Here is an 11,710-nt window from a genome sequence, read left to right as displayed (position 1 = left end):
TGTAACTGAGATTGGCACAGCACCCCCCGCGACCCTCTGGCAGAGGATAAAGCGGTAGATGATGACTGACTGACTGATATGTTTTGTTTTTTTTAGTTTACTTTGTTTTCTATTCTGTCTTTGTGCGATGTACAGCACCTTGGTCAACTCTGTTGTTTTTTTAATTAAACAAAGTAGAGACATAAATTTGGATTGGATCAAATAGGTGCCTGGTTGCTGTCAATTCTGGAATCTGGAGGCTTCAAAACAGGAATTTGTTTTGCAACTGGAAGAAAACATTAATTATATATGGTTTATGTACCCAACACTGGTTAATTCATTCAGTTGCCAAGCCTGACTGTGTGTTCAGCCCTCCCCCACCTGAAAAAACACCCAGCCCCCGCTCTCACAAAATAGTTGTAACGTCCCTGCGCATCGTGCTGCGAGTCCACCTACAGTAAACCGCGGCTCACCTGCCGTCGGGCTGAATAAACCTAGCTCCCCTACTGCGCATGCGCCACTCGCTGAAGGGCTCCACTGTCATGGCGGTGTCGAGCTGAACTGCCGGGGTAAATCAGGAAGAGAAGGCAACGCAGCTGGGTCAACGCTGACATTTCAGTGTAGTTTGCCGGGGAAGAGCGAGCGAACCTCCGTCCTGTATCGACTTCTTCCGGAGCTGCTGACGGACTCCACCCGCTGCAGTTTGTGAGTTTTAGCCTCTTGCCAGACGCGCTACCTGTCAAGTGTGAGGACTCCGTGACAATAGCAACTTCCACCGCTGTGCGGAGATTATTAAACTCTCCCAGTCTTCGCTTTCTCAATTGTCCGAGAGGAGGACGAGGAGGAGGAGGAGGACATCGTCGCTTCATCTGCCTGCTCGCTGCTCACCTGCAGCCCACTTCCCCTCGGCTTTTACGGCGTTAATCTATCCGTGTGGTATCAAGTTACGAAGTGGGAAGAGGAGCAGCTCACTGTGGAGTAAAGCCGTTGGCATTTACAGTCCGTCAACGACGGCACACATTCATTCACCTGGCGCTTGTTTCATTGTTTTTTTTTCCCGCTGAAGAGTATTTGGATGGGGAGGGAAACGTTTGGCTCGCCAACAACTCAGCTGAAGGGGACATAGCTCCCTCTTTCTCCCCCGACACGGGCTGCACAGTCACCGTTGGAGGTGAACAGGTGCCTTACCTGTGAACGCCACCTGTCCACCCCCTCCTTCCTCCCTCCCTCCCGTCCGTCCTTCCTTCCTTCCTTCCTTAGCAATGGCTAGCGAGGAGACAGCAGTGCCGCCGCCAGCTGATGGGAAGGACGGGAGATCTGGCACCATGGCACACAACCCCGGGGTGCCCATCAGGGGGATCCGGATGAAGTTCGCCGTGCTCGTTGGCTTGGTGGAAGTTGGGGAAGTTTCCAACCGAGACATTGTGGAGACTGTGTTCAACCTGGTAAGCTGATTATATGAGCTCAGAGTGCAGGCCTTGGATAGTACTGTCACAGAACTGTAACATGCACACACGTCTGACATGACTTTCACATTTTTAAATCACCAGTTTTAATTTATTATGACCCTACTGCGAGCAGATGAGGCCAAATGAGGTCATATAGGGCAGTATGAACAGTTCCTGTCATGAATATCCTAACCTAAATAATTGATCATATTTATGCAATAACTATAAATATATCCTTTTAAAGTAGTCCTGTAGGTCACCCATGTGAACAATCTTAACAGTTATCCCATCCATGATTATCCAGCTTTTAATTGAAATGTGTGATAATGTTTATAATATTGTCCTGATCCTCTGCTTAGAGTAGCTCATATACAAACATGACTTCATTTTAGTTCTGAACAATTAGGGGAGAAAATATTAAATTGTGATTATTCTGGCCGATATTGCAACTTTAATTGTGTTAGTCAAGCTTCAGTTCAATATTGACTGTGTTACAGCTCTAAAATGTGATGTGGTATGACTGCATGACACGCCTGCTAAAAAAGAACTTTAATTATTCAATGCAAGAATAAAGATTTAAAGATCTAAATTATTTCCAATTACATTTTTTGAATTGGCATAGGACATGGAACAATACATTTTAAATAGTTAATTTAACTGTTCAGCCTTACTTCACTTATACACCAAACAACACTGGGTTTGGGTCACATGGTAAAATAGTGGCTATCCTTGTTTTTTGCTCCGGGTGCTCCGGTTTCTTTCCACGGTCCAAAAATATGCAGAGGTTATTTGGCCGCTCTAGAATGACCGTCGGTGTGGATGTGGGAGTGAATGGTTGTTCGTGTCTGAGTGTTGGCACTGCGATAGACTGGTGACCCGCTCAAAGTGTCCGCCTTATGTCAGCTAGGATTGGCCCCTCGACCCTCATGAGGAGAATTAAGCAGTAGACACTGAATGAACAACACTAGGTTACTCATAAATCCTCCAATATGGAAACCATGTTCCTGTTATTTATTCATTAATATTATGTTACTCAGACACAAATGTAGTAAGTACTTTTCTACATTGTTTATAAAATGTTATTCAAGCGTTTTAGGTGAATCAGACAGTGTCGGAATCATCACGACAGAGAAGCTGTTACAGCTAATTAGTTGGTACTCTATGTGTGACATATCCAGGTCACTGATCGTGTGTGTGTGTGTACACCGCTCATCTGTCTACTACCTGTTGCCCACCCTCATCCTGTGCTTTTGTCTGTTTGCGACACTGATAGACTTATTCATTCATTCATACAGTACATGCTGCACCTGCATGTGAATGAATGAATGAATGAATCTTCCCGTAACAAGGAAGTTCAGCGTGAAGGAGAGGGCATGCTCAGCTACAGTTTATCAGGTTGGGTGGAGGGAGGAGAGACGAAGGTGAAACCTGCGGAACTGCTTTCTCACTGTGGCAACACAATGAATAAAGTCATTTTTTTCCTCCTCCTCCATCCTCAATGTTTCCAGTTATGACAGTAACTCCAGCATTAGCCTGCAACGACTACTGTCATCAGGTTGTTACGCTGTTAAACATAAAGTCATGTCAGTGTCATCACCAGATCCTCACTCTACTTACCAATTCATTGATTGCATATCTTTAAAATGTCAAATTTAACGTTTGTTTTCTTAAACAAAACAAATGTATAGGTCTGTAACTAACAACGATAAGTTTCCAGGACACAAAGCAACATCAAGTGATATCAGTTCTACTTGTCTTTGTTGCCTGAAAGTCCACCTCCAAAGATATTTAGTTTATTACCATGTAAGAACTCTCACATTAGAGAAGCATAAACTGGCACTGTATAGTTTTGTTTCTTGGAAAAACAACTTGAACAACAAAAACATCATCACCACTGAGTATAGGGTTGCTCATTAAAAAGTGAGGCCACAAATTTAGCTGACAGGGTGCCATTTTTGTGTGAGTGTAAAATGTATATATTTTTTTACTCATTCATACGAAATGCACACTTTGTATTTCACTAAGAGCAAAACTTTGGCTGGAATTGTTGCCCCCTTGGCTTTAAACCAGTTTTGATTGTCTACTACAATCGATCGACAAACCTGTGACTGCCAATATGAAGTACAAGCAAAAATGAAAAAAGCAATATCACAAAGATGTATTGATTTCCCCTTTAAAATCCAACTAGAGGATGCTGCCAATTAGTACATGTTTCTGTGTTTGCTTTAGTCAGTAATATTGCACAAAATTAGCTGGGGAGACAACCAGGCGTATGTTTTGACAGAAATATCAGTGAACAGATCTGCATGGCTCCCTGGGAGCCCTGTGTTTAGCATGGTCAGCATCATTTTAGGGCTTTAAGAGATGGCGTCAGGCTTCATTATTGTGCCTTTCCCCGCTCTACACACATCTTCCCTGTGCTCTGTTGACCATCCACTTTGGTGATAATCTGATTTATCTAATAAACCGAGAGAGTCTTCTCTTTAATGGCGTCTCATTTGCAGATTCCTCCACTGTATTTGCTTAAATGTGACATAGTTTACTCTCGAGAGTGAACTAAAAATGTGTTTTGACCTAAAACAGTGGTTGTGGTGGGTTGTGACACATGGGACCGGGTTATAAACACCAGGATTCAGCAGCTCATTATCGCAGCTTGCCTGAAATGATGACATTACGAAAGAATAATCTAACTGCGGTCAAAAAAAGTGGTCCCTCGTACCATAATGTGGGTTTTTAGCTTTTGAGGGTACTATTAGTGTGTCGGCTGAAAGTGAAAGTTGTGTAAAGTCAGAGAATGAGAAGTTGAAATTTGTCCTTGTTATAATAACATCTATATAAACTAGCATACCTATTGTATAGTAATTTAAGTGTTTTCAATGTTGTTTTTATGTAAAGCACCTTGAGTTGCCCTTGTTTTTGCAATATGCTAGACAAACAAAGTTGCCTTGCCTATAGTATGTGGTAACACATTAACTGTGGTTAAAGTTGGTCTTGTGTTCGACTGCTGTTGGTTCCCGGTCAGGACTCGTCAGGTCTTACCTCTCAAGGTTGACAAGCACAGTCTGTTTATTCGACTAGAAGCGATGAATTTCTACAGCATATGAAATGTTTATTTCTTTTCTTTTTGTGGTGCACATACAGTATCTGTCATAATCACAGGTGATTTCACTCGTGTTGCCTGATTAAACCTCCTCTCAGCTCTGTGTATAAACAACCAAACATCACTTCATCCTCCTTGAACCAGAGCAGAGGTCCAATCAGCCGCAGTAATTAAAATCACCAGTCACATTATTTATCACAGTTTAGTGTTTGCAGTATAAATATTTAACCAAAACAATATTCTGTATTGAGTGAACACGTATGGCACAAGGGCTGTCAAAGCAAAAAATGCACACGTTTTGAGGTGTAACTACTTGCATAGGTAATATTTATTCCAACATAAAAACGTATTTTAATTGTTAGACCTTGAAAAATGACTGGTGGATATCAGTTCCCTCTCATTTGAGAGACGGGTCTCAAGTTCTACAGCATTGGTGGGCATATGAATGCGTATATTTCCAATATACATGGAATTTTATTCCATTCATAGTGCTGTATCTGCTCAAGCTTGATAATAATAATTTTATTAAAAAAACACTGCGTTTAGTTAGGCCAAACCAAAACTGAGACTACAGTACCTTGTCTTGAAGCCTGTATCTGCCCTGCTACAGTGATGCGGGAGCTGTCACTCAAACCCATGAAGTCAGGACACACATAAAGTGAGGAACACTGAGGTGCCAGCGTGCCAGTGTTTATGCTGTGCCACCCGTGGCACGAGTGCCAAAGGTTGCCTACCCCTGTTCCACAGGTTCTCTTTCGACTCAGTTGACTTTGTTACCACACTGTCGTTGAATTACTTGCTCATATTTGTTTGAAGCGCAGTCAATTTTTTTTAATCAGTGAAAGTAGAGATATGAGACTCGCTTCAACTATTTCGTACTGTCCAGCAGCCAGAGCTTTTCTTCTTTCATCACACAAACTCACTGGACAGCATGTTGCTTTCACTGCCAAATGGCAGCAGTGAATAAATGTAGAAAGCCAGAGAAACTATTGATTCTGATTTCGATTTTATGATACCTATTTTTGACTACCTGTCAGATCTTCAGTTCAATGGTCACTGGTGTTTTCAGTCTCGTGTTGGTGTGCCAGCTCTTGAGGCCTCTTGGCCTTTTGGCCGGGTAAATGTTTGACTTTTTCAGCAGTCACAGGTTTGCCTCATCCTTTATTGCAGGTAGTTTTTTGTTGGGTTGTGGGTGTGCTTGTATGTCTACCTCTGTGCTGTATGTGGCTGCCACAGTGTAACAGGAAGCAGCAGCTTCTTGGTTTCTTAATCTGCCAGCTTTATAGAACGCTGAAAGCTGCAAGGAGCTGCAAAAGGGTGTTTGATGCTCAGTCTGCCATTGATGTCACCCTCTTTACTCTGATGTCAGTTGACAGATTGCAGTCAGACGATACTGAAATAAGGTTTTTATCCGAACTTGCAAATCTGATACTTGATAAACAAATGTTGTTTTGGACACTGCAGAGGACATCAGCACAGTTGAATCATCACCACTTATCAAAGACAAACTAAAAGTGTTCATTAAGGCTGTAGGAGCCAATATTGAGTTTAAATGATTAATGCAGGATTACTGTTCTAGAGTCATTTGTGAACAGTTGAAGTTGTTAACCATTGGCCTTAATCCTTTGAGTAATGGCTTTGTGGACCTTTTGATGTTATTTTATTAGATAAAGGGTACCGTTGACCCTTTGATACCTTTGACAGCTATGATACATAAGGGATAGGTAGATATGTACTGGGAAATGTCTAGCATTTTTGAGGTAGGTTAGAAGCTGTGTGAGGTTTGGTGTAAAGCGGGTTTTTTGTGTTACTGTTAAATCAATCATTCAGAATATCATTCACAACCTGGAACGTCAAGGGAATATTTCTATGTTGTTGAACCGAGAGAGGCTTGGATATATGTGGATGGAAGTGTAACCTGGATGTACGGCAAGTGGAAATAAATGTGCAAACCCTTTACATGACTCTTCCTTGCCTTTGGTGATTTGAGGAATTGAAACAGTACCTACGAGTCAAGCCCAGCCCAATAGGTACCGGCCTACAGCTAACGACATTGGGTGGCTTTGGAATATTGTTTATGTTTGCCACTACAAGGGCCATTATGATAATCATGTAGCTATATATGGGGGAAAAAGTGCTAAACTTTAAAAGCTACCCTATCAATGTGTCTAAAGTATATAGTCTTTTAAAATGTCTGATTTAACAACCCTGTGTGCTCACAGTCTGACAATGATAGTTCTACATACATTGTACTGCTATCCAGTCATTGTCCTCTTATGTTTCTGGTATTTAAATAGTTCATGTTATTTGCATTTAGTTTCCTCTGTAAGGTGCATCTTCAGTAAAAGCATACACTTATTGTGTTCAACATTTTAGGGCTTTCTTTCGTTGTATTTGGGTGGAAAGTCTAGTCCTTCTCTAAGATGGACTATTCCCCATTCATGTTCCACTGGTCGCTATCTTTAATTATTCAATGGTGCGGTGAAGAACTGTGAAGTAGCTATTCCAGAATTTTTTATGTAGCATGTCAAAATTTGTGAGATTTAGTTTTAGTTAGTTTGACCACAGTTAAAATACGTTACAAAGTTACCAGTACTCAATTTTTTTTCAAAAGAAAGTGAAAAGTTCAATATTGGACTACTGGCCTTCTCTGTATACAAGCAGTTTTGCCAATTTAACTACTTACTTTTTAGACCTCTCTGCGACTTTGACTAGTGACAAATCTAGCTACTTTCCTAGGAAGAAAACTCAACTTTTACAGTATCATAATTATTTCTTTCTTTCTTCACTCCCATGCTTATGTCTGAACTGGCTGTGGACAGATTCATTAGTAATTAGTATTAACATGTTGGCTTTTTTGAGTATATTCAACACTGACTCTCACAAATGTACACGTATGAAAGTAAGGCATTGTGCTTTGTACATGTAAATACAGCCAAAAGAGTATAATCAAAAGACACTTTCAACCCGGGCAATGTGCAAATGAGACAGGGTGACGTAAATTAATAATCTAATGACATCTAGCACCCTTTTCTGGCTGGCTTTAGCTACTTTCCATTGAAACTTGAACTAGCAGGGAATCGATTGAATTAATTGTTTTCTGCCTCTGCTGTGCTAGATTGTGTGATCCCCGTTAAACTTGTAGGTATTACACCTATTTAGTTGTTGGTTTGTCGAGCGTCATTATGAGACTTTCTACCATCAAATGCATTTTATGTATTAAATTCTTTAAACTAACAACATACAATCAGTATCCTTGTCAGTCCAGCAAAATGTATCAGCCTGGATTTAGCTGTTTTTGTTGCTGTTTTCTTATTTGTCTATTATATCTGGTTGAAGCTGGGGGATGGGAACTGTGGCACGTGCCGGAGTCCGACTCTGGTCCCATTGAATGTATACATGCAGTCATAGTACTACACCCAATCGCATTATCGAGGTTTGTCCATTTTTAATTGGACTAAAACAGTATATTATTTTATTTTTTTCTAATGTCATGTAAACGTACTGATTTGAAATCAGGAGCCTGGGCACTGAGATGGCTGCTGTCTGTCATGCTGCACACATGTGATGTGGACAGGAATGCAGCAAACACAGAGACTCAGCTTCAGTTGCCCACAATTAAACACAAGTGCCAGGGGGGGGTGAGGGTGATCCTTGTCCTCTCTGCAGGCCTGCTGTGCCCTCTCTGCCAGTTACAAAGAACCCTTCTAATCTGATCCATGACTGAAATCATTTCTGCTCTTATCTCTTTTATCAGCCCAATTCCACAGTCACGCCTCTAACTCCTTCTCCTCTGTAGCTAAAAGTGATTTCAAACACTGAGACCTGTTGTCTGAACAATTATATGATGATTTGATTGGTTATTTTCCTCTTTAACTGTCTGAGCTTGTGTTGCAGTGCTCTTTTACCTGGTTCTGATTAAGTTCATTCTTATATATTGCGTTTGCATTGTTTTGAACAGCAAGGTTTTCAACTGGTATTTTTTTTCAAATGTGCTGTACAAACAGTGCCGTGGACACAAAAGTTGGAGCAGTGAGATTGTAACAGTGAACATCTGGAGGCTGAGCAGCTTTGATTATCGAGCATAACATTTTTTTAAGCTGAAACTGATTCTAAATTGCCCCAGCTGGGATGTCAGTTTTCTGTTTACCTGAATGCGCTGTCATTATTTAGCCTCCAAGCAGATCAGATAATGCACACATCATACCTCATCTCCTGCTGTGTGCTGATGAGCAGGCAGATGGCTTTGGGATTAAACCGTGTTTTATAGTCGTTTAAGATCTTATGAAGTGTCAGGCAATGCAAATTAGAATAATTGAGTGGTGAATAAAGTTAAAATTAATTGAGAGGAAAATGTTTTTAAAACCCAAGTTTTTACCTTTTGGACCTATTGAGGAAATAGAAAACCTTATCTAATGTTATTTTGATGTTTTTTTTGGTCTGTTGTTGTATGGTAGCCATACATCCCTTCAATAAGAGCCGAATGAACTCACATTTGCATTTAAACATGGTTAAATAGCTGAGTGATTATAAAGATAAGATTAACCAGTTGCATTTATTCCTTTGCATCTACATTTGCTGCAGTGCAGTTTTTGGAAACAGGGCCATATTGTGTTCTACGTCTTGGCCTACATCTCTCCTCGCTCATTGTTTCTTCTATAAACAGTGCCTGTTCACAAAGGCATTTTAAGAGAATGCCACTGGTTGTGTTGGAGGAAGCTGGGGACTGGAACTATTGGTGGAGACTCTCAAAGAACAACAACAAGATCATTTAACTCCACTCCGGAGTCAGCCACAGCAGTAATGAGAAACTACACTTTGTTTTCTTTCCTGTGGTGTTGCTAGCATCAGCTCACCCACATTTCTCTGATAATCTCACCACCTGAACAAATAAAACAAAACCAAACATACACCATGTAATACTGGCCAGCATTAAACAAACATGTTTACTTTACCTCATGTTGATTCTCCCATGAGATGGATTCTCATCTTTTATCTATGAAATGAACGTTTTGAGTTCTCAAATGTGGACACCCTCAAAAAGGCAGAGCTATGGGGGTAAAAAAAATGTACTGAGCTGCTTTTATTTATTTATTTATTTATTTAGTTTTTTTACTTGTTTGGTGAGCAGATCTTTTGTCTGGCCACAGTACAATTTTCATCTTCTCCTTTCCTCTTTGTCCAGATGTAATTGATTGGGAAGATGCAATGCTGTGAGAATGGGCCCGAGCTCCTGCCTCTCATTTGTATTCACCCTTGTGATGTTGAAAGCTTTGTATTTTAGAAATGCTAACCTGACGAACATTGTTTTGTCGGTTTATACATTTAAGAAAATTCTAGTTGACTCTCGTATGCTTGAATCTTTGATTCTAAACAAGGGCTGAACAAATGGTACAACCACCGTTTTTATTTCACCCTCTTAAGACACATTTGTGATTGTCTTTCTAGTAGTTTTAAGCATACAAATCAGCCACTCTACATTGCGATGGAGAATAGTCCAGTCGCTGAGATGTGAGATTATCTGTGTTGGTATGCAGTTGTTTATATCTAGGATCCAGTTAGCAGAAGCAGATCTGTCTGCCATTTATCACAGAACATTTTTGGCAATGCCTTTGAGCTTGATGGTAAAAATGTGAGTAATGTTAGATTTTGACATAGCGCATGTCTCTGGATCCATGATATTTATGTTGGTTGTCGTTTAGTGGTTACAACCTTTAAGAAAGGACCAAGCCCAAGATGTTTTGCTGTTGTAGTCCCAATCAAACACAACACTACACCTGCACATGCGATTCACTTTTCACCTTGGCCATTTAAAGTCATTGCTGTTGCTGAAATATGGGACCGTTTTGTCAAATTGATGGGGATTAGTTGCACCTTAAATAATCTGCTGAAAATGCAGACACTGTCATAATAACATACTGGAACACTATTGAGCTTCAGGCTAAACAGGAAGTAGTATTAACCTCCTGGCATATAATCTTCTCTGCACAGTAGGGGTTGTAATGATATGCTAATACTGCACGCCTCCTTGTCAAGCATCACTGTTAAATGCTGAAAAATACGAATATAAAAACATAATACATGCTGATTTGCTGTATGCAATGTTGTGAGCTATTGCCACTCATTAGTCTCTGTTTGGTGACATCTCATGGGAAAGTGCCTCCATCCCAAAACATGTTCATCTTCTTATTTCTTGGGACAATATTATGCTGTCTTGTTTTTTTCTTGTTTTGATTAAATAGTAGTGTGTATATCTTCAAGGTGACACTGTGAATAGAACCTGAACATGCAGCTTCTTTTGGGATTCGTGTAGATTGTATGTTGGGATTTCCTTCAGTACGGAATTGAATTGTCTTTCTTAGCTCTCGTTCCCTCCACTCACGGAATTGAAAATGCATTATTAGCAAGTCTTAACAATAGACATTCAATGTGAAAATGTGAGGTCAAACATTTTTTTTTATTTTGCTGTGGTTTTCTTAATGGTCTTCAGTCCATTATGTACAGTTGGATTCACAGATGCACAGAGCAGATGAATTAATTACCCACTCTGTTCCACTCACCGTTCCTTGCTCTTAATTTTATGATTTAATGGATAGTGATTCCCAGCCATATTTCACTTCAGACATATGAAACTTGTAGAAAGTGACTGCCCCTGAATACTGACATCGGTCTCCACTTCTCCTTGCTCTCATCCAGCCTTAAAGTGATTGGACATTAAATCAGTAATTTAACATGTGTTAAAGTATAATTCTGTTGTGATGTGACTCATATTGGCTGGAAAAACTTCACCCTTAAGTTTGCATGCATGTACTACAAGACATGTATTTTTAACACCAGATTGTGTAAAGTGTCTGTACTAACTGGAAATTAAGCTGCGTGACTGTGTTGGTTTGTATGAACCTGTACTGGCCCAGACTAGATTACAAAATGATTTGGTGTTGACAGATAAAGAGACACTGTCCAAATCTGCCCCTCCTGCGATCTGAAATAGTCTTATCATGTGCTCGGTCTAAACCGTCACAAACATAACCTAAATATAGCTGTGTGTGTGTAAATATAAAGTCCAGTAGACTATCACATGTGTGAGACTGTAGGCCACATTAATAATCTTACTGGATGAATATCAAACGAGATGACTTATTACTGGGGTTCACACAGCGCTACAGTGGATAGCATTAATACC

The 11,710-nt window shown here is 40.3% G+C and overlaps 1 protein-coding gene across 10 annotated transcripts in view; it reads left to right on the top strand.

The window, feature by feature from the left end:
• Positions 1-517: 517 nt before the first annotated feature.
• The window catches only part of lrba (LPS responsive beige-like anchor protein), a 165,948-nt gene continuing 154,755 nt past the window's right edge, over positions 518-11,710 (top strand). For all 10 annotated transcript variants that reach the window (XM_058641137.1, XM_058641128.1, XM_058641130.1 and 7 more), the window contains exon 1: positions 518-1,424. In XM_058641137.1, coding sequence (XP_058497120.1) covers positions 1,242-1,424 — 183 coding nt within the window. In that variant the 5' untranslated portion in view covers positions 518-1,241. The remainder of the gene's footprint in view (positions 1,425-11,710) is intronic.

Source organism: Solea solea, chromosome 10 (genome assembly GCF_958295425.1).
Source record: "Solea solea chromosome 10, fSolSol10.1, whole genome shotgun sequence".
NCBI lineage: Eukaryota > Metazoa > Chordata > Actinopteri > Pleuronectiformes > Soleidae > Solea > Solea solea.
The sequence above is the reverse complement of the archived record's forward strand: the minus strand, read 5'-3'. Positions and strand labels throughout refer to the sequence as shown.